Source organism: Sus scrofa, chromosome 14 (assembly GCF_054392235.1).
Source record: "Sus scrofa isolate SSC_HxYL_T2T_F1_AM1 chromosome 14, Sscrofa_HxYL_maternal_Yorkshire_Landrace_v2.0, whole genome shotgun sequence".
Lineage (NCBI taxonomy): Eukaryota > Metazoa > Chordata > Mammalia > Artiodactyla > Suidae > Sus > Sus scrofa.
Window position 1 is genome coordinate 31,516,361 of NC_139396.1, and position 23,839 is coordinate 31,540,199.

Sequence of the window (23,839 nt, forward strand, 5' to 3'; positions counted from 1 at the left end):
TGAGACCCAGAGAGGTTAAGTGACCTCTAGAGGCTGTGACAACCGGACATGGTATAAGGGAGGTCTGGCTTCAGTCTGTGCTCTTGGCGCCTTTACCAAGTACATGCCGGATAGATAGTGTCTGCCTCGAGTAGAGGTGCCCTCAGTTACGCCACAGGGTGGTAAGGCAATTGGAGATCAGTTTTACTAAGCTCTTCTGGGTTTGTCTCCTCAAGTTCCTACGCCATGATTGCTTACATCTATTTAATGCAGAAAGTAGCAGTTAAGCTGTGGGTTTGGAAGTCCAGAAAAGCAAAGTCTCGAAAATCTGCTATTGTTACAGCCTGCTGCTGATCACTTTGATCAGCTGCTTCAAGTGAACATGAGTTGTATTTTAGAGAAGACCAGCTTCGCAGAGATCCATCGAGAACTCCTCGGTTCTTAGTTCTTCTGCCAGAGCAGCTTTGGCATTTTGTTTGTTTATTTTTCTCTTTGGGCTTCTGCCCGCAGGAAGAACTGGTCCCATTGTTTTAAAGTAAGTGTGACAGTCCTAGAAAGAGGGAGTAGAAAAACAGTTTGTTCATCATATACCTCTCTCTGTCACTCATTTTGGTTAAAATATTTTGCAGAGCTCTATGAATGTAGGGATGCTTTTGGTACATTTCTTATACCCTCCAGAGGCACTCCAAGTATTTAGTTAAATGACCTTCAGTGGTAGATCTTAGCTTTGCCAGCTGAATGTGTTAATCCATTTGGAGTTCTGTGTAGTCTGGGTCCATTTTTGTGTGTGTACAGGAGACCAGGGAGATGCCATGCAGTTTTGTTGTTTGACATACAGTCCCAAAGAATTGGTGGTGACAATGGGAAAGTGACAGTCACTGGGACCCCCTTGGAAGGACAGAAAGGAAGGGGTAACTTCATTTTTATGGAGCAAATACTGTTCTAAGCCTGTTACAAATACCAATTCTTTTAACTGGTGTATCACTGAGCATCTCCTGCTTACAAGGCAGTGTACTTGTGTTCCTCTAATTTTCACAGCAACCCTGGGAGGAAGGTACTAGCTTATCGTCTCTGTTTTACAAATGAGGAAACTGAAGCTCAGAAAGTCATAGTGAGTGGGAGAGTCAGATTTCCAGCCAGGACTACCTTTGACCTTTTCCTTCAGATGGGTGATGTTGACTTCACTTTTGGATCAGAATTAGCCATCACCTCATTTAGAGTACATTTTAGGGTGTGACCTGTTCTGGTAATTATTCTGATTTACTGATGGAAGACTCTTCAGCCACAGAACTCTAACACTTCTGCATGCAATTTAGAAGAATAGCTCCACCATCCTGGTTTCCTAAAGCAAAATTTGTGGTAAGGAATGGAAATTATGGGAAAATGACACCACTGTCTTTTTTGTTGTTGTTGGCGCGAAGTTGGTTTCTTGGCCACTGTTGTCAGTTCTTACTAAAATGAAAGTACCTGGAGTTCCCATCGTGGCTCAGGGGGAACAAATCCGACTAGCATCCATGAGGATGCAGGTTCGATCCTGGGGCCCCACTCAGTGGGTTAAGGGCTCGGCATTGCCATGAGCTGTGGTGTAGGTCACAGATGCAGCTCAGATCTGGCATTGCTGTGGCTGTGGTGCAGGCCAGCATCTACAGCTTCAGTTCGATCCCTAGCCTGGGAACCTCCATACGCCACAGGTGCGGCCCTAAAAAGACAATAAATAAATAAATAAATCAAGTAAAATGAAAGTACCTTCACATATTCAGCAGCTTCATGGAGCCAGGATTTTCAAGACCTATCCAAGTTACCAGGGCCACGTCCCCTTTCCTGTGGCTCCACCCTCTTTGACTGTTCGACTGAGAAAAACGTCAGTGTTGTCTGTAGCAGATGCGTGGTGTTCTCCCCCAAACCCGCGAGACTTAATGAAAACCCTAGAAGGTGGGAACCTGTGGGAGAGAAGAGAGAAAAGACATCTTTGCAAGGTATGTTTAGTGCTTAGAGAAAGGAGAACAGAAAGAGTGAAGTATAAAGGAAAGGAAGATATTAATTTGTGGGATAGGGATAAAGCTTTTTTCAGAGTCTTTCTGCATTCGCACCTGATTTAGTGAAGAGCCAGCTGCATTCATTTTATGCTCCAGACTTGTGCCCAAATTGAAATGTTTATGATTAAATTTCAGTTCCCCTTCTGGGAGCTTCTCAATGGTTTGTGCTGACTAGAGCACAGTTGTTAAAGTACTTAGGAGACCTTATGAAGTTTCTAAGCCAGATGGAGAGGATACAATTAAAAAGCTGAGATGAACTATGGAGAAAAAAGAAAGGAACTAAAATATTAAAGGTAAGTAGCCTGTCTGGTAATAAAGTAGCTGTTTGTTTTTTGAAAAGCGACCTAAAAGTTTTCAGTAAAGTTTTGTTTGTATAGACACTAAGGTATATAGCCGGAGAGGAAATGGGCTGAAAGACACATTTTCTCAGATACTCGTTTCAGAGTTCCAGCTTCTTCTAAATTGGTTGATTGCATGAGGTCTTTCAGGAACAGAACTGTATAGATTTTTAGACTTTTGTTGCCCCTTGTTTATTTTCTTTAGAATCCTTTTGCATTTGGTTTGAGGCGAGCCAGGATTCTTATCTGCATCCACCATATTCACATCTTGTGCGCACATGAGAGACTTCGGTTCTGCTGTGGTTAACTGCAGTTATCTGACTTGCCCAACAGGTTCCTGGGTGGAGCTACCCATGAATAGCAGCAATGGCAATGATAATGGCAATGGGAAAAATGGGGGGCTAGAACATGTACCTTCCTCATCCTCTATCCACAATGGAGACATGGAGAAGATTCTTTTGGATGCACAACACGAATCTGGACAGAGTAGTTCCAGAGGCAGTTCCCACTGTGACAGGTAAGTGAGATCCATGTTTTGGTGGAATTCAGAAAATAGATGGGTCACAAGGTTAATTCCCATTGGAAAAGTAAACTGGAGTTACCATTATGGCTCAGCGGTACCAAACCCAACTAGTATCTGTGAGGACCTGGGTTTGATCCCTGGCCTCGCTCAGTGGGTTAAGGATCCAGTGTTGCCGTGAGCTGTGGTGTAGGTTGCAGATCTGGCTTGGATCCCACATTGCTGTGGCTGAGATGTAGGCTGGCAGCTGTAGCTCCTGTTCAACCCCTAGCTTGCGAACTTCCATATGTCTCCAGCACGGCCCTAAAAAGCAAAAATAAATAAATATTGCTTACATCTTCATTTGAGAAAACACAACCCCTGATTTCTTGCAATGTGTGTATTTACATCAGACAGCCAATTGAAAAGACGAGTGCGCACTTTTTCCTTAGATTAAATCAGTTTCTTTATTCAGATTGTGTCATTTTTAGATGTTTACCAATTTAAAAGTCAATGGCATAAATGTTTGCTTTTAGAATTACTCTTTCTCCCATTTTCCTTTGTCCTTTCAGAGATCTCTTTCTGCCTCGAGTACAGTACTCTCTGTCTCTGTCCTCCTTCTAGATTGAGGGCAGGGCTCACATTTCCTCTCCTGTACCCTTGACAGCAATGGTGCTGGCATATAGTAGACACTCAGTAAATGAGTCATAGGAACTACAGGTTGATTCGAGTTTCAGCAGTATTTGCATAGTAGAAGCACCAACCAAGGGTCTGTAAAGAGAGTTGATTTCGAAGGCTGTGTGTTTCCTCAGAGCTCAGAGGAGGTTTTATTTCAGACCTCACTTGTCCATATTTGGCTTGGGGAAACTAATTCTTCTAATTAAGGGTGGCCCATGATGAGAAAGTTAAGAATATGTGTGTAAGGAGAATGAACCTGAGTTGTTAGTTTGCTTTTCACTGTAAGCTTCTCTTTCTTCCAGAGGGACTGCGTATTAACTGGCATAGTGGTATGTTGAACAATACTTAGACCATTGACAGCCATAGTCTTAACATTCTGGGGTTCTGGGTAATCTTCTGATTAATTAAGAGTTAACTGATATTGGCCACGTAGAAAACGCAAATGCACAGGAAATGCATTAAGGAAACATACAAAAACGTACAAAGTGATTATCTCTGGGCGATAGGATAACAGCTATTTTTCTTCTTCCAAGTATTTTTTTTTCTTTGGCTGTGCTCACGGCATGTCGAAGTTCCCAGGCCAGGGATTGAACCCTTGTCACAGCAGCCACACGAGCCACTGCAGTGACAACACTGGATCCTTAACCTGATGCGCCACAGGGGAACTCCCCAAATATTTTTATACTTTATAAAAATTGTGTCTCTAGCACATATTAGTACTTATCAGAAGAAGTACAAAAGGAGACTCAAGAGTTAAATCATGTTGGAAGTTCCTGCGTGACTTGCGATACACTGATGTTACCAAGGCAGCAGAGGACTGGTCTGACGGCTCTGTGGCACACTGTGCACCCCCGCCGCCCCAGCTCATCTCTCACTTGTCCCTGTGCTTCTTAAGAGCCAGGGATGGCTGTTGTCATGAGCAGAAGCGGAGCAGATGGGCTTTTCTCTGAGCAGCTTGCCACTGATTCCAGTAACTACAGCAGTAGTCTGGCTTTTGAGAATCAAATTTATATCATGTTACATTTATGATGTGGGACTCACTGATGGTTTTCTGAAGTGTTCTGCTTGTTATGGGCCTGTTGATAAGGCTTTTATTGTATGTTCAAGTATATGACCCTTGGTCATCACTACCGGTGTGTCCTTGAACCTGTTCCCTTGGTGCCGTCATTGAGTAGGGAGGTCACCCGCTTGTTTTTCTGGTCATCTTATGTCATTTATGGTTGCGGTTATACTCGTGACTGAATGCGAATTCACCTTCCCATAATCTTGTTTCAGCTTCTAAACATGTAAATCGAGGTCTGGCAGATGCTCTGAACACTTTCCTATTCAATAATTATGCATCTTCAGGCTCTGAGTTACTGGTCATCCCCCCAGCGGAGGCCTAGAACTCTGACTCAGTAAGACTGTCCTGGGATATCTCACACTTTAATATTTTTATTTTTTGAATTTGTATTTACTTGTTTGTTTGTTTTTGCTCTTTAAGGCTGCATCCGCAACAAATGGACATTCCCAGGCTATAGGTGGAACCAGGCTATAGCTGCTGGCCTACACCACAGCCACAGCAACTCGGGATCCAAGGCTTGTCTGAGTCCTACACCACAGCTCATGGCAACGCTAAATCCTCAACCCACTAAACAGGGCCAGGCTTCGAACCTTCATCCTCATGGATAATAGTTGGATTTCTTACTGCTGAGCCACAACAGAAACTGTACGTTAACATTTTTAAATGTCTTCAAGGAGTTCCTTGGTGGCACAGCAGGTTAAGGATCCAGTGTTGTCACTGCTGTGGCGTAGGTTTGATCCCTGGCCCTGGAACTTGTGCATGCCTCGGGTGTGGTTAAAAACAGGTTTTTTTGTTTTTTTTTTTTAAATGTCTTCAAAATTCACATCATTTGAATTGCCAGCATCTCTATATTTGAAGTTGTTAAGAAATGTTTCTTGTGGGTGGAAATGTTTGAGGATTGTTGGATATTAGTCCCAAAGCTAATTTAGGTATATTTTCAGCTTAAAAATTGTTCTGTTTTCCTCATGGTGGTGGTTGTTGGAAGATAACCCCTATGTGTCGTGCTTTGTGTTCCAGCCTGTTGGAGTTTTCAACCTACACAGTAGATTGACCCAGGGAGCTTTTAAAAAGACCCGTGCACAGAACCCATCCCTAGAGATTCTCATTCTGTTGTCAGAACTTGAGGCAATTTTAAAAGAGCCCTGGCTAATCCTACCATGAGCCAGGATAATAATGTATTCCAAAGTGTTAGGAACGGTTTATGAGTAAAGGGTTGAGTATTTTTTGAAGTTAGCTCACTGCTAATGGTAAGAAGACTGTAAAGTAGAGCCAGGCCTCTCTGGATTCATGGCTTGGTCCTTCTCCTGCCCTGACCTGGTCATGGCTGTGCGAGGCTGGCCCTTACCTTCATCTCTGGCTGTGAATCCAACAGCACTACGAGCATAACGGCAGTAAACTAAGGACAAAAGAGTACCTTGTTCTACTTTGTTCCTGTGCTCTAGAGCCTGAGATTTCTTGTTCAAGACAAAAATTTTCTCAATACATTAATATGGTGGTTTGATATGGAAGCAGCTTTTCGATTTTCCTATCCCCATTTTAGAATCTCCTATGTCTATAATCCAAGACTTCCAAGGCCTGATCAGTCTGAAACATTCCTGGTGATCTTACTTTCCCGTCAGTCTCACCAGCATCTCTATATGTTAATATTGTACAGATGCTCTTGCTAACTTTAATAGTTACTCTCTGTTCCTTGGGGCAAGTTAAGCCTGGAACATTATTCGTGCTCAATTGAGTTTACACTGGGGGGTGGATGGGTAGTGGAAGATCCAGTGACTTGCTGTGATTATACAAGGAATCATTGATAAAGCTGAGAATAGCAGCACATCGTACTCATCTATTGTATCAAGTACAGCTGGTAATTATGTTTGTTTTTTTCTAAAAATTGATCTATAGATTGTTATAGTTCCTGGAATATATCTTTTTTTTTTTTTTTAAATCTTTTTAGGGCTGCACCTGCAACATATGGAGGTTCCCTGGCTAGAGGTCAAATTGGAGCTGCAGCTGCCGGCCTACACCACAGCCACAGCAACGTCAGATCCATGCCGAGTCTGCAACCTACACCATGGCTCACACCATGGCTCACAGCAGCACTGGATCCTTAACCCACTGAGTCAGGCCAGGGATCGAACCTGTGTCTTCATGGATGCTAGTCAAATTCATTTCTGCTGAGCCATGATGGGAACTCCCTGGGAATATATCTTGCACTTTTTGTTAAAGGTTATACGTTCATATGTAGGCTTATATAATTGACTGAAATATCTCAGAGTCACTATTTTTGAAATAAGTAAAACAGCGATTTTCAAACTTTTTGGTTTCAGAACTGCTTTGCACTCGTAAAAACCGCTAGAGACCCCAAAGATCTTTTGTTTCCATGGGTTATATATTTTGATATTTACTGTGTAAGAAAACTGGGAACATTAAAAATACGTATTCATTTATTCAACAATAATAAACCTGTTACTTTTTTTTTTTTTTTTTTTTTTTTTGTATTTTTGCCTTTCCTAGGGCTGTACCCACAGCATACAGAGGTTCCCAGGCTAGGGGTCCAATCAGAGCTGTAGCCGCCAGCCTACACCAGAGCCACAGCAACTTGGGATCCAAGCTACTTCTGCAACCTACACCACAGCTCATGGCAACACCAGATCCTTAACCCACTGAGCAAGGCCAGGGATCAAACCTGCAACCTCATGGTTCCTAGTCATATTCGTTAACTACTGAGCCACGACGGGAACTTTAAACCTGTTACATTTTAACATAAGTAACTTTTTTAAACAAAAAGTAATTATTTTCCATAACCAAAAAAAATTAGTAAGAATAGTGGCAGTGCTTTACATTGATATAAATCTCTTAAATATCTAGCTTAGTAGAAAACAACTGGCTTCTCATCTGCTTCTGCATTCTTTCTGTTGTGAAATTACATGTAATATAGCCTTTAGAAAATTTCACTGTACACTCCTGAGAAAATGAGAATGAAAAAGGCAAGTAAATCATACTAGTATTATAAAAACAATTTTAACCTCCAAGACTCTTTGAAAGAGTCTCTAAGGGCTGTTTTCCCACTTGAGGACCACTGGTGGTGAATTGTTTAATGATGAAAGGATTTTAAGGAAAAGAATGACAATCTTGTGTCTTTAGGTACTATTTCTATTGCAGATTTCTATTGCAAAGGAATTTATCACCACTGAAAAATTCTAGAACATTTGGGGAATTAAGAATGATCAATTTCATTTTTTTCTTACATGGGGTTATGGTATACTTTCTGATTTGCTGCTTTCAAAGCCATACTACTGTAACTTTTAATTTTCTGATTTCCAGTAGAAGCTAATATATTTGACAAAATGAGAATTAAAACTAATGGCTAATATCTCTTCTAGCCCTTCCCCACAAGAAGACGGGCAGATCATGTTTGATGTGGAAATGCACACCAGCAGGGACCATAGCTCTCAGGTGTGTGTGTATGTTTATTTATTTTTCTCATTTACAGTAGATAATTAGGAAAAATGCAACTCTCTATCAAAAGCTGTTTTGCTAAAATATGTAGTAGAGAGTATGAAGACTAAAGAAATAGTTCGAAGCAGTTTTAAGTTATTCGGTTTCTGGTGTTGGAATTTACTTATGCTGATATGGTTGTCATTGTACTCCTTTACAAGCAAGAATTTTGGGTCCTATCACCCTAAAAGAATTGGAAAATTCTTGGAGTTCCCGTCGTGGCGCAGTGGCTAACGAATCCGACTAGGAACCATGAGGTTGCGGGTTCGGTACCTGCCCTTGCTCAGTGGGTTAAGGATCCGGCGTTGCCGTGAGCTGTGGTGTAGGTTGCAGACGCGGCTCAGATCCCGCATTGCTGTGGCTCTGGTGTAGGCCGGTGGCTACAGCTCTGATTGGACCCCTAGCCTGGGAACCTCCATATGCCGCAGGAGTGGCCCAAGAAATAGCAAAAAAGACAAAAAAAAAAAAAAAAGAATTGGAAAATTCTTGTCCCTAATGTATCATTCCAATATTCCAGGTTGGTTTCTTGAGTTTATAAATAGAAAACTGAGACACATGTTTTATTTACCATCACAGAATGTCTTATTTATGGTCACAGAATAAATGAAAAGGGAAGTTGTTGTAGAACCAGGTACCAGGTGTGAAAACATTTTTGCACCTGAAATCAAAAACTTTTGAGATGACTCTCCATAGCTTGAGATAAAATTCACCTATATTATGCAGAGTTCCTTAAAGTAAGGAAGGTAAATGTAGGTCACAGAGTTCCCATTGTGGCTCAGTGGTAACAAACCTGACTACTACCCATGAGGTCACAGGTTGGATCCCTGGCCTTGCTTATTGGGTTAAGGATCTGGCATTGCCGTGAGCTGTGGTGTAGGTCGCAGACACCACTCAGATCCCGCATTGATGTGGCCTAGGCCAGCAGCTGCATCTCTGATTTGAACCCTAGCCTGGGAATTTCCATATGCTGCAGGTGCAACCCTAAAAAGAAGAAAAAGAAAAAAAAGAAATATAGTTCACCAGGAGTTGACATTGTTGGCAGTGTAGATGGATATAGTATGAAAAGCTTGCAAAGGTTTTTATTATAAAACTTGTGATAAATAATTGTTAGTGATTTATAGTGTCCATAGCCAGCCCTTGAATTTATTGATGTGTCAGATCACCTGCAAGTGTCAGAGTGCAAATTCATTGTCTTTTTCTCCTGTGTTAAGGTACTTGAAGAATATATATTGAATGAATGTTTAAACGAATGCTAACGAAAACTTTGTTTTGTGGGGTTCTCTCTGTACAGTGTCTTGAATCCCTTTGCATGGGAAATATTTTGCACGCTACCTTGGATCCACTCAGTATTCTGTTTTGGAGGCTGCACACTTTCTCCCTGCTGTGCTTTTATTTGTGCTGATTTCTGAAATCTAGAAAATCTATGGGCCCGAATACTAATGGTATTTTGTGATGACCTTTACACTGTAGAGAAGCTTGCAGTAGCAAGTCTGTCCTGCAGGGAGTTGTCTGACTGGAACCGTGGAATTGCTCACTTATGTAGGTCAGTTTTGTCATGTGTGGTGGCTATAGCCAATAAAGAGTGCAGCATATAAAGTGTCCGTTGAATAGAGTATACTAGGAAATTCCAAAATGGAGAAATGAAATTGATGCTTTGCTATGGTCTTGCCTGAGGAAGATGTCTCCATTCACATTGTTTTTTGAACAGAGAAGTTGAGAATCCAGGGTAACGTTTTCCAAAATGTGTTTTGAGGAACATTTGCTCAATGTAAAGCTCCATAAGATAGTTCTGAAGTCAAATAAATGGGAAATACTTCAGCCCTGGGCTCGCTCACCCGCCCACCCCAGTGGTCCGACAGTGCATAGTAGCATATTAAAGGCTCTGACAATTACTGCAGTAAAGAAACCTATTGATTTAAACTAAGGACATGGAGGAGTTCCCGTCATGGCTCAGTGGCTAATGAATCCGACTAGGAACCATGAGGTTGCAGGTTTGATCCCTGGCCTCGTTCAGTGGGTTAAGGATCCGGCGTTGCCATGAGCTGTAGTGTGGGTCGAAGATGAGGCTCAGATCTGGTATAGCTGTGGCTGTGGTGTAGGCCAGCAACTGTAGCTCCATTTAGACCTCTAGCCTGGGAACGACCATATGCCTCAGGTGCGGCCTGAGAAAAGACAACTAAATAAACAAACAAACAAATTAAGGACATGGAGTTCCCATTGTGACTCAGTGGTTAATGAATCTGACTAGGAACCATGAGGTTACAGGTTCGATGCCTGCCCTTGCTCAGTGAGTTAAGGATCCTGCATTGCTGTGGCTGTGGTGCAGGCTGGCAGCTACAGCTGAGGTTAGACCCCTAGCCTGGGAACCTCCATATGCCGCAGGTACGGCCCTAAAAAGACAAAAAGACCAAAAAAGTAAAAAATAAACTAAGGACAGTCATTCCTCAGTATCCTCAAGGGATTGGTTGTAGGAGCACCCCCCGGCCCCAGTACCATAATCCACAGATGCTCAAGGCCCTTACGTAAAATGGTGAAGTACAGTTGCCTCCATGTTCCTTGTTTCCCAAGCCTTTTTGACCTTAGACCTCTCTCCCCCTCCACACATACTTTTTTCCCCAAAAAAATCTACCTAATAACTAATAACACAGGCAAGAACTGTGCTGGCTCATGGGGTGGCAGGTGTACAATTAGACTCACTTGAGAACTAAATTTCAAGGGCATTTTAGAGCTGACTGCATCCATCCTGGAATTCCAAAGGAGTTTGTGAGACTCAAGAGAGAAAATGGAAGGTCAGGGCCTCTGTGTCAGACTGTGATAGGATTGCTCCTGTGATCCCTGTTCAAGAACCTAAGAGAACACTGGGTATCATCAAGTACTGGATAACCAATGTTAAAAGATCAGTCAGTTTAAATCAGCTGATGTTTTTTGAAAAGCTGTCTAACTCCTCTACGAAAAACATTTTAGGAAGTTAATATCATGGCTCAGTGGTAATGAACCTGACCAGTATCCATGAGGACATGGGTTCAATCCCTGGCCTCGCTCAGTGGGTTAAGGATCGGGCATTACCATGTAGTGTAGGTCTCGGATGCAGCTCAGATTTGGCACTGGTGTGGCTGTGGCATGGGCCAATTTCACCCCTAGCCTGGGAACCTCCATATGCCACAGGTGCAACCCTAAAAAGACAAAAAAAAAAAAAAAAAGAAAAAGAAAAGAAAACCATTTTATCTTTTAGAGTAAGACTTTTAGTAAGGGAGCAATCAATAGGTGTAATTAAGCTTTTAAAAACCCTTTTACGGAGTTCCCGTCGTGGCGCAGTGGTTAACGAATCCGACTAGGAACCATGAGGTTGCGGGTTCAGTCCCTGCCATTGCTCAGTGGGTTAACGATCCGGCGTTGCCGTGAGCTGTGGTGTAGGTTTCAGACGCGGCTCAGATCCCGCATTGCTGTGGCTCTGGCGTAGGCCGGTGGCTACAGCTCCGATTCGACCCCTAGCCTGGGAACCTCCATATGCCGTGCGAGCGGCCCAAAGAAATAGCAAAAAAATAATAATAATAAAATAAAAAGCCTTTTACATTGCTTGTTCTCAACAGAAGAAATGATCGTTGAAAAATTAATTACTTTAGGCTTTGGGAGGATGGGTTTTTTTATGAATGAGAAGCAAGATTAGGGTTAGGAAACAGTTAAAAACAGTAACAAAGGACTGTTATGATACTTGCTCTTAGTGAATACTTTTATATGTCTACATGAGGACTGTATGACATTTTTAACCTTTTCTAGGAGGAGGAAGGAAAGGCAGTAATATTTATTAGAGATATTACAGGTGCTAAATTTATTTATTTATTTATTTTGGTGTTTTTAGTCCAGTGAAAGAAGTGATATCCCTGTGAACACATGGGGAAAGTGAAGCTTTGTCTTAAGTTACTTGTCTGAGATCTCAAAGCAAGTAAGTAATAAGAGCCAGGATTGAAACCAGGGCTGTCTGAGCCTGTGACCCCTGTTCCTTCTACTAAAATAAGTCAGTGAATGGGATTGATTTCAGGAGAGCTCTTAGGGTCGTGGTAAAACATGTCTAGTGAGTTGTGGTACAAGGAAGCCTGAGCTGCAGTGCATTTAGGGAAAAGATGGTTCCCACTGGAGTCTTAGGATGATGGTCCTCAAGAGCCTTAGTTTTGTTGCAGAAAATAGACTGTGGATTATCTCTTGGAGGCATTTTTATAGGGTGTTTCTGGGACCAGAGAGGCCAGCACAGGGTTGTGTATCGTTGGAAAATGATGCAAACTGAAAATGTCGTCTTTGCCCTCTTATAAAGCTGTGGTTTATCTGTACCACAGTATATAGTTTAATATCCTCATTTAGAGACCTCAGAGAGCTTGAGCTGGGCCAGAGAAGGAAAATGTAAGTGATTAGAAGCTAGGGGACTTCCACATGACAAAAGGCTAAAATGACCAGAATAGATGTACATGTGGAATGAGGGTTAGTGATTTGGTTAAAGGCATGAATATTTCTTAATAAGATTAAGTACGTTTTTACCATATTCCAAAAGTCCAAGAATCAGAAGGCAATTTAAAACCTAAAACTGGCAGAGTTTCCACTGTGGCACAGTGGATTAAGAATCTGACTGCAGCAGCTCAGGTCACTGTGGAGGTGTGGGTTTGATCCTTGGCCCAGCACAGTGGGTTAAAGAATCCAATGTTGCCACAGCTGCAGCATAGATCACACCTGCGGGTTGGATTCAGTCCCTGGCTCAGGAACTTCCATATGCCATGGGTGGGGCCATAAAAATATAAATAAAACCTAAAAGTGTTGAATTTAAGATTGATGGGAGTTTTCTGGTGGCACAATGGGTTAAGGATCTGGCGTCATCACTGCTGTATCTCAGATCACTGCTGTGGCATGGGTTCACTCCCTGGCCTGGGAACTTCCATATGTCACATGCATGGCCTACAAAAAAATAAATAAATAAAAGGAATCACAGAGCAGTGGTGAATGAGGAGAGCTTACAGTTCTTATCCTTAAGCATTCTAAACTGATTTAAGATTTAAAAAAAAAAAAATAGTTCAAAGATCACCATCTTTTTTATTTGCTTTTTAGGGCCACACCCACAGCATATGGAGGTTCCTAGGGCTACAGCTGCTGGCCTACACCACAGCCACAGCAACACCAGATCTGAGCTGCATCTGCGACCTACCCCACAGTTCACGGCAACGCTGGATCCTTAACCCACTGAGCAGGGCCAGGGATGGAACCGGCAACCTCATGGTTCCTAGTCGGGTGTGTTTCTGCTGCGCCACGATGGGAACTCCAAAGATCACCATCTTTAAAAATTAGCATAAAATTTTATTATGTTTTCATTCTCTTGGAAAATGTGAAATATTACCTTATTAACAAATTTAAACCTAAAATCTTGGAGCAGTTTTAGAGAGAGAATTTGAGACCAAAGATGGAAATGAAACAGAAGTGATCTGCAATGTGTTGAATATCATGAGATATTGTGTGACAGAAGCTGGTCTATAAGTAAATTGTTAACACTTTATCGTTTTTGATTTAGGAGTTTTTCAGATATACTCCACAGAGCCAGTTCATGATTCTGAGTAATCTCAGTACCCAGTGGAACAGGCTTAATCCCAAAGGCTACATTGTGTCATTCAGTGGAATTTGCCAAGTCCAGCAGAACTAAATAAGAATGAGGGTACCAGAGTGGCAAAAATCTACAGTGATCTTACTTACCATTTGACAGTAAAAGGGACTCTCTCTGTCTAGAGACTCTCTGAAGCTACCTTCCTGGGGCAGCTGTATCATAGATTTTCACAACTACCTACTGAAAGGAGTGAAAGCTTGAGTCAAAGAGTGACTTCTCTCCAAACAAAATCAAAATAATTCATAGCTTTTGAGACCCTTCGGTTTGAGGTCATAACATCAAATTCTTTAAACCTGAATAAATAATGCTATTTCATTTTTCAGGAATTTCGCATCCCTGTGGGTTCTGTTGAAAGAGAAGCTGTTGGAAGTTTGGATTGTTCTTACTTAGCCTATAACTTAGGTTGTCATTAGCAAGAAAAAAGGATTTCTTTTTTATTTATTTGATATGAAAGATTTCAAATTCTTACTCAGTATTAAATAAACTACTCATAAAAAACTGCTGGCTTAAGCGGTTTTGAATAAGCCTTGGAATTTTCTCTTTTTTTTTTTTTTTTTTTTTTTTTTTTTGTCTTTTTAGGGCTGCACCCATGGCTTGTGGAAATTCCCAGGCTAAGGGTCTAATTTGAAGCCATAGCTGCTGGCCCACACCACAGCCACAGCAGCGCCAGATCCAAGCCACATCTGCAACCTACACCACGACTCATGGCAATGCTGGATCCTTAATCCACTGAGCGAGGCCAGGGATCGAACCTGCATCCTCATGGATGCTATTCAGATTTGTTTCCACTGAGCCACCGCAGGAGCTCCAGCCTTAGAAAATTTGAATAACAATTTATTTTTAAAAATCTCCTTCCAGGGAGTAAGACCTAATGCTTAAGAGTTGGGGTTCCAGGAGTTCCCATCGTGGCTCAGTGGTTAACGAATCCGACTAGGAACCATGAGGTTGCAGGTTCGGTCCCTGGCCTTGCTCAGTGGGTTAAGGATCTGGCGTTGTCGTGAACTGTGGTGTAGGTGGCAGATGCGGCTTGGATCCCGTGTGGCTGTGGCTCTGGCATAGGCCAATGGCTACAGCTCTGATTCGACCCCTAGCCTGAGAACCTCCACATGCCTTGGGAGCAGCCCAAGAAATTGGGGTTCCAAGGATTTCCCATCATGGCTCAGTGGTAACGAACCTGAAGATGAAGATGTGGGTTCGACCCCTGGCCTCACTCAGTGGGTTAAGGATCCGGCGTTGCCAGGAGCTGCTGTGTAGCTTACAGATGTGGCTCGGATCCCACATTACTGTAGTTGTGGTATAGGCCGGCACCTGTAGTTCCGATTCAGTCCCTAGCCTAGAAACTTCCATATGCCGTAGGTGCGGCCCTAAAAAGACCAAAAAAAAAAAAAAAAAAAATTTGGGGTTCTGGAGAGTTCCTGTTGTGGCTCAGTGGGTTGTGAAACCAACTAGTAACCATGAAGATGAGGGTTCGATCCCCAGCCTCGCTCAGTGGGTTAAGGATCAGGCATTGCTGTGAGCTGTGGTGTAGGTCACAGACCTGGCTCAGATCACGTGTGGCTGTGACTGTGGTGTAGGCTGGCAGCTGTAGCTCCAATTTGATCCCTAGCCTGAGAACTTAACATATGCCGTGGGTGCGGCCTGAAAAAGACAAAAAGAAAGTTGAAGTTCCAAAGACAGACCTGGGTGTGAATACTGGCCCTGCTACTTATTACTTATGGAACCTTAGGCAGTTACTTACTTAATGTCCCAGTTTCCTCATCTGCAAAATAGAGCATTAATAGTTCCTGTTTTTACAGTGTTACTGTAAGGTAGAGGTTAATGCATATAAAGTGCTTAGACTGATGCTTATCTCTCAAGAAATGCTTAATAAATACTATTATTTATTTCTTCCCACATCTCCCATCACTTTATATTTGTTAACATATACTTCCTGATATGTTCCCTTTTATTTTTATCATGAAAAAATTTGAATATATACAAAAGTAAAAAGGATAGTTCAGTTGCCCTCCATATACATTTCACTCAGATTCAACAATTATCAGTGTTTTCCACACTTTTGTTAACATAACCCAAAGTACACTTTGTTTGGATCCATTTCCTTTTTTTTTTTTGTCTTTTTTTTTGTTTTGTTTTGTTTTTTTGTTTTTTTGCTATTTCTTAGGCCGCTCCCTCGGCATATGGAGATTCCCAGGCTAGGGGTCTAATCGGAGCTGTAGCCGCCAGCCTACACCAGAGCCACAGCAACACGAGATCCGAGCCACATCTGCGACCTACACTACAGCTCATGGCAACGCCGGATCCTTAACCCACTGAGCAAGGGCAGGGACCGAACCCTCAACCTCATGGTTCCTAGTCGGATTCGTTAACCACTGCGCCACAACGGGAACTCCCATTTACTTTTTTTTGAATTGAGATACACTTCAAGTTTCAGGTTCATTTTCTATGGGTAGATATAACAACAGTGAAACTCAAGTCTTTTTTTAAGATACCAAATACTCTGATCTTAGATCGTTTGTCAGCCTTTTTAGGCAAATGACATACTTAATAAAAATTATTGATGCACAAGCTTATGGCTTTTGTATATTTTCTGTCTAGATGTATCTTTTGTAGTAGGAAGGATTGGCCTTCCTTTTTTCCTTTTTTCAAGTGTGAATTCTTCTTTATAGTCAGAAGAAGAAGTTGTAGAAGGAGAGAAAGAAGTGGATGCTTTGAAGAAAAGCGTAGACTGGGTGTCTGATTGGTCCAGTAGACCTGAAAACATTCCACCTAAGTAAGTCGGTACATGTCTCTTTTCAGACGTGGACACAGTGGGTGTAGTGTGGACATGCTGATTCCCAAGACATTTTCAGCAAATGCATTTCTGAACCTGCCTCTGCACTTCTTTCCCCCAGGGAGTTCCACTTCAGGCACCCTAAACGTTCCGTTTCTCTAAGCATGAGGAAAAGTGGAGCCATGAAGAAAGGGGGGATTTTCTCCGCAGAATTTCTTAAGGTGTTCATTCCATCTCTCTTCCTCTCTCATGTTTTGGCTTTGGGGCTAGGGTAAGTACTTGTCAGCACTTGAAGTTTCTTGCATTCATTTTTTTCATGTACGTTTATGTCCAGATGTAAGAAATACATGTAAAAGCAGTTTGTCTTGTTTGTGCTTTTAATATTTTAGTACAAATGGGGTGCACTTCAAAGAATTGTTAAAGGTTGATGTACTGTTGGTATATAAAGTTCTCCCCACGCCCAGCCCCGCTCTCTAAAAGTCAAGCTTTCCTGTGAAACCTTCCATAAGCCGAAAGGACGTAAAGCAAAGAGGCAATTAACCTTAGGGCACACCTTGCTAACGGATGCAGAGAATTTACTTGCGGGTTAAGCACAGATGCTCTCAGACTCAGTTCAGAGCTCTGGCGGCTGGATGCTGAGATGCTGAGTGGTTCCCTGGAAGGAGCTTGGCAGGGCCACCCTCACTGCTGGGGGGCGGGGGGGCACTGCCTCTGTAACAGCTGCTGCAAGACCAGTGCTAAATGCTGTTTTTACTTTTCACCTTTTTTTATAAAAGTAAAAATTCTCTTCAAATTTCTCTCAGCAAAAACAGGGACTAATATAGGTCTCATCTACCTAGTGAAGTGACATAAAGCTGACTTTTGAAGAGCAGGGGATACCTGTTCCATAAAATATTTTTAATAGTAGGGGTTTTTTTCTTAAAAATAAGTCGTTCATATTAATCCCCTAAATAATCATTTTTAGGTGGGCTCTTCTGTATTTTTCTTTTGGGGTTTTGTTTCTCTTGTTTGTAAATTACTCAGGATTAGCTAAATCTTACCATCTTTAGTGTGTAAAGTTGGGGTTTACACACTAAAGATGTAAATGTTTCTTTTTCCAAAATCAGAAAATATTTTATTGACTAGCCCTTGAGTGAAAACTGGAAAGTTGGTTGGAGATACTGTTTTGTTTTTGTTTTTTTTTTTAGCATTTTTTGTTTGTTTGTTCTTCTAAAATTGACCCCACATTTATCTGTAACGCATTAATTTTTCAGGGATGTCTGTTAATTTTTTTTTTTTTTTTTTTTTTTTGTCTTTTGTCCTTTTTAGGGCTGTGCCCACAGCATATGAAGGTTCCCAGGCTAGGGGTCCAGTCAGAGCTGTTGCTGCCAGCCTACACCACAGCCACAGCAACGCCAGATCCAAGCTACGTCTGCAGCTGACACCACAGCTCATGGCAGTGCCAGATCCTTAACCCACTGAGCAAGGCCAGGGATTGAACCCGCAACCTCATGATTCCTAGTCGGATTCATTAACCACTGAGCCACGACAGGAACTCCAAATTTTTTTTCCCTTGATTTGGACAATTGAGGAAATATATATTTGAAATATTTTAGGGGTTAAACACTAGCAGCTGTTAATTTTTTTTCAAGACATAATCTGTTATTCCCTTTAAGCATGCCAGTGGGTCGTTTTCTGTATGTAATACACAAAAGATACACCATCTCTTCTATCCTTGTACTTTATTTATTTATTCATTTATTTATTTTTGTCTTTTCTAGGGCCACACCCATGGCATATGGAGGTTCCCAGGCTAGGGGTCGAATCAGAGCTGTAGCTGCCAGCCTACACCACAGCCACAGCAACGCAGGATCCGAGCCACGTCTGCAACCTACACCACAGCTCACGGCAACACCAGATCCTTAATCCACTGAGCAAGGCCAGGGATCGAACCCACAACCTTATGGTTCCTAGTCAGGTTAACCACTGCGCCACGACAGGAACTCCTCTATTCCTTTTAAAGAGTTCAACATATGGGAGAGTCAGTCACGGTTGTGACCTTACGCAGAACAGAAGGTGTTTGTGGAGGGAGGGAGTGTGTGAGTGTGTGTGGGGTTGGTGTGGAGGCAGGGCTAGCAGTTCACATTCCCCCGCAGTAGTGACTAGGCAGTAGTTCATTTGCCCTCAGGCGGTTAGTCAGCTTTTGTACCTCGGAGTGGCTCTTCCTTTTATGAATCCTCAGAGTGATTCTCTTGCTGGTGTAAGTGTAACTGTTGCATGTAGAGAAAAGGATTTTAAAAAGTACGGTTGGTTATATTCCACTGGGGATGGGGCTGGTTCCGTATTTTCCTTAACTTCCTTTCTGCCTATGTTATTGAAGGATAAAACACTCTGCATGGAAAAGTAAAATTAGCCTCTTAATCTTTAGGAGTTCAACTGTTAGTAAAAACCCTTTAAAACACTGGCAGCTTGAGAGTTCCCATTGTGGCTCAGTGGTAACAAACCTGACTAGTATCTATGAGGATGAGGGTTCAATCCGTGGCCTCCCTTAGTGGGTTAAGGATCCTGCACTGCTGTGAGCTGCAGTGTAGGCCGCAGGTGCAGCTTAGATCCCGTGTTGCTGGGGATGCAGCTCTGATTTGGCCCCTAGCTTGAGAACTTCCATAGGCCACACAGTCGGCCGTAAAAAGCAAACAAATAAAATAATAAAAGCACTGGCAGCTTTATAATTTGGTGTATTACTCTGCTTTTTTTATCGGAAATATCAGTAGAAGTTTTTGTCCCTCTCAGAGGAGGTTGGCTGTCGTTTACTCTTTGGAGGGCTCTCTGGCTTTGTTTCTGTCTAATCACTGCCCCTGTTGTCCAGTCCTGCCCAGGGGGTAAACAATCATATGAAACCAGTTGAGCTGGCTGGTGACTAGTTTTCAGTAAGTCAGGGATGATTTCAGGGTGTTCAGGAACTGTGCCCTTTTACAAGGACTGAACATTAGTTTGTGAGTGCAGTTCAATCTGTGGACTGGTTGGTATAGAACAGCTGACACAGATGAAACATGCACTCTCTTTCCTTTCAGCATCTACATTGGAAAACGACTGAGTACACCTTCTGCCAGCACCTACTGAGGGAAAGAAGAGCCCCTGGGAAAGCGTGTGACTTGTGAAGTGGTGTATTGTCGCAGTAGTTTATTTGAACTTGAGACCATTGTAAGCATGACCCAACCGACCACCCAGTTTTTACATATCCAAGTTACAGTAACTCTCAAATCCAGTATTTTATTCAGACTCTGTTGAGGCATTTTACTAACCTCATTCCCTTTTTGGCCTGTAAAACACTTTAGAATTTCCTAACAGAGTTTCCTGTTGTTTAGAAATTTGCAAGGGCTTCTTTTCCGCAAATGCCACCAGCAGATTATGATTTTGTCAACAGTGCTGTTGTCTCCTTTTAGTACCACCAGACTTAGACCTGCATCATTCATGGTATAAATTTTACTCTTGCAAGGTAACTCCCATCTCTCTCGGAAAACAAGATCAGGTGAGCAAATGATGTATAAAAGCTTAGTTGTTTTGTTTTTCTAGACAAAGGCAAGCTTCCCTGAGCTTGACTTTATAGTTATTAAAAAAGAAAACAAAAACAAGACACAAGGAAAAAAATATCCTGGGCAATAAAACATTATTTTAAACCAGCTTTGGAGCCACTTTCTGTCTAAGCCTCTTAATGGCGCCTTTTAATTTGTAGGAGGCAGGCTATATAAAAGATAGGTGTGAAATAGAAGAACCAAAATACATCAGCAGATTTTAATACTAGTATGTTATAATGCTGTCTTTTCTATGGTGTAGAATCTTTTATTTCTGGTAAGGAATGTCTCAGGCCTAGAAATCTATGAAATTGTCTTGGGGATTTGTTTGTGTGCATTTGGTATTTTTACGTCTTTATTCAGTGCATGTGAATTTTTCCTGACTTTAAGTTTTTTCTTTCCTTTTTTTTTACTTTGTTTCCTAAGAGGCTTTGGAATGAGTCCCAATATGTGGTATAAGTACTGGCTTCTTGTTTCAGGAAGCATCACTTACACTCCAAAGCCTTTAAACTCTGAAGATAATTGTTTCAGAGTTATTCCAAGCACTTGGGCAACTTTGAAAACCAAACTTGGGTTGTGGGAACAGTTGACAGAGTTCCATAGAGATGCCATTCTGCTCGCCCCTTTCCTGGTTTTTACTGTACACCCTTCCCGAGGGCGATCCCCTGTTGAGTCTGCAGACGCTGGCCATCTCCCCCTGTAGCCATCGTTTCAGTTTTGTTCACCCCTGAATTTCCAGAACACTCAGCAACTTCCTCTAATGATACACTTTTTGTGTTCGTTTTTCAAATGTGAAGCCTTAGGACCAAATTGTTAGAAAGTTTCAGGGTTATGGATTATTTCAAGTAGGTTTATTGGATTTATGAGCACATAGCATGACTCTGAAGGATACTGTTCTATGTTTTATATATAAATAATTACTTTTTATGGTATAGACATTACTGTTGAATATTTAGAGAACCATTGTTAATTTGAAAACTAGCAGTCTCTCTATTCAGCCAATAAGGAGTATCAGGTTGACTTGAATAAAAGCACCGTGACAACCAGGTTTGCTAGTTTGCAGAAACTAACTCTTCTCTCCCTCACATCAAGTTTTATAAAGTTGATGTGTTATAGTGGAAAATAACAGATTAAACAAAAAAAATTATTTCTAACTCTTTATTCAAGAATATAGCTGGCTATCTTTAAGAAAGATGATATATCCAAATAGTATTCTGAATTCATTTACTTTTTCTTTGTAGATTTTGGTGTCTAAATACGTTTGGACATCTTTTTATCATACCTTTTTCTCTGTCTTATACGCAAATCTGATAACACTTGATTTGCCTTCTAAAACCTATTTATTTCAAATCTTCATATTTTAATTTCTTTGGGAAGGAAGTAAATTTGGTGGCCCATTGATTTTTTTAAAAGCCTGAATAAAATTGGAAAGGCTGGTAAAGAGAACTAAATAGCTAAACTGTTATAATGTACAGTTTGCACTGCAGTTTGTATCATGGGAGGGGAAAGTAAAACTATACTTAACAGAAAAAGCAGTTTTTTACAGGCAACACATTGCTTTCTTTTGAAATGCAGTAGTAATCCTTTCAGGGTGTGATTGAATTTGAGTATATGTATGAATTTTTTCAACATGGAAAATAAATTTAGTCCTGCCCCTTTTCTTAAAATAGCTGTGAAATTTTGGACAATTGCTTAAAACATGAACGCATGATCACAAGTAGGACTTAATCATAAGATGAAATCATGCCGTATTTATTGATAACCCTAATGTATGGGAGAAATGTTTATGTTCCTACCCAGATTTGTGTTGAATGGAAATAGATTGTGTCATTGGAAAGGAGAACTCAACAATTAACAGTTGACATTTTAAAGATTAATGTTTAAAAAGCTTTACACCTGTTTACAATTTGGGGACGAAAAGACAGGCTTCATTTTTCTTATGTTTGATGGAAACTGGCTTAAAACATTTGTAAATATAATCAAGAGCAAAACTGCACAAAATCGCACGTTGAAAAGTGCAGCAAGTTACTTTGATTGCAGCAAAAACATTTACTGTCTAAAAAATGAAAACGGAAGACCTAGCCAGTCAGATGAATTTTCAAACGAACCAGTTGTTGAAATTATTGGAATTAACTGAGCCAAAGTGATTATGCATTCTTCATCTATTTAGTTCGCACTTTGTATCATCATATACAGTTTACAATTACATGTATAACTTGTAGCTACCAACATTTTGTGCCATTAAAGCTCTCACAAAACTCTGTCAGTATATCATTTTATGTCCTGTGTGTTGCCTGGGAGTTGAGATGAGGCCCGGATCTCCACCAGTTTTCCATCACCGAGGTTCTCGGACGCTGGAGGACCTACCAGGGTGCCAAGCACACGGAGTAAATGGTACTCCTGCTCTCCTGAGGCAACTGCTCTTGGGGAGACCGCCGCCCCTGCCCCCCTGCAGTTATTTATTGTCGATGAGTTAGGGTGGAGCCGTAACAGTTCAGAACCCTTGTTCTGCTAGAGCTCGCAGGACATCGCCCACAGAGGAGGGCTCAATGGAAGGGCTGGTGTGTTCAGCAAATGCACAAGGGAGTGATAAGAGCATGCCCATAACGGGAATGGCAGGAACTGACATGTGAAAAGACATTCCAGAAATAACGAAGCTCACTGCAGCTGGAAAACATGACGGGTAGAGAGGACCCAAAAGATGAAGCGTCATGTTGAACCCGACTGAAGTCTGCGTGCCCTTTGGAGGGGTTGAACTTACTTGGATGAACAGTGGGGTACGTTTCAGGGGGTTATTTAAAGCAGGGAAATGAATGGAGCTCCTGTTGCAGCTCAGCGGGTTAACTAGTATCCATGGACTAGTATCCATGAGGATATGGGTTCAAACCCTAGTCTCACTCAGAGGGTTAAGGAGCCCAAGTTACTGTGGCTGTGACATAGGCCAGCAGCTGCAGTCCAATTCAACCCCTGGTCTGGGGACTGCCATTTTCCGCAGCTGTGGCCCTAAAAAGAAAAAGAAAAGGCAGGGAAATGAAGACTTAAGTTTTGGGTGGAGTTCAGGAGACAAAATTCTGTAACGAAGGAGTGGGGCCCTGCCCTAGGGGTGGGAGAGGTGGGCGGGCAAGGTAGAGGTGAGTCCATAGTGAAATCGTTGAGAGGAAGAAGGCACGCGTGATCTCTTTTTTCCTTGGCCTGCATATTTATTGATGCCATAAACCAAGAAAGTAAGGACCAGAGGAGGAGTGGAGGGGGGGAGCGGTGGAGAGTGAGATGATTTCAATTTTGAATACATTTGACCTAGTTTGAACGTAACCAGCAGACAACTTCTTAGAACCAGAGCTCAGGAGAAAGGTCTGGAGTAAAAATGAAGCATGCTGAGAGACATACATGCATGAGTATCATGTATCATATTTGAGGTTGTGACCATGAGGGCAGATGAAAGGAGTCAGCAAAACACAGTGAAGTGCAGCCCTTGAAGACTGAGCGGAAGCTCAGAAAGGTGAGTAGCTAATAGTGTAGTAGGAGAAGCACCCCTCCCCCAAAAGAGGAGGCGGTGACCTATCCTGACCCATTTAGTGGCTGAGGAAGGTGAATTGAAGAGTTTTGAACTTGGCAGTTGAATCACTACTGATCTTTGCAAGAGTATTTTCTGTAGGAGCAAAAGAGGAGTCCGGGATGAGAGGGTCAAGGAGTGAATAACAAGTAAGGGAGTGTTGGCTTTGCTCGGTAAATTCAGAGATGAAAAAAATTAGAGGGAAGATTTCCAAGAGGAGACAGGATGGTAGGATAGTTTGCTAG

The 23,839-nt window shown here is 41.9% G+C and overlaps 1 protein-coding gene across 4 annotated transcripts in view; it reads left to right on the plus strand.

Annotated features, from left to right (window-relative positions):
- Positions 1–22,302, plus strand: part of BNIP3L (BCL2 interacting protein 3 like) — a 26,986-nt gene extending 4,684 nt beyond the window's left edge. The window contains exons 1-6 of one of the 4 annotated variants that reach the window (XM_021072217.2): positions 1,844–2,308; positions 2,687–2,870; positions 7,968–8,040; positions 16,387–16,490; positions 16,612–16,761; positions 19,541–22,302. In XM_021072217.2, coding sequence (XP_020927876.1) covers positions 2,707–2,870; positions 7,968–8,040; positions 16,387–16,490; positions 16,612–16,761; positions 19,541–19,589 — 540 coding nt within the window. In that variant the 5' untranslated portion in view covers positions 1,844–2,308; positions 2,687–2,706 and the 3' untranslated portion in view covers positions 19,590–22,302. Of the gene's footprint in view, positions 1–1,843; positions 2,309–2,686; positions 2,871–7,967; positions 8,340–10,066; positions 11,646–16,073; positions 16,491–16,611; positions 16,762–19,540 lie in introns of those variants that run through there. The other 3 variants (XR_014828405.1, XM_001927592.5, XR_014828406.1) reach the window with 3 other exon arrangements.
- Positions 22,303–23,839: the final 1,537 nt, after the last annotated feature.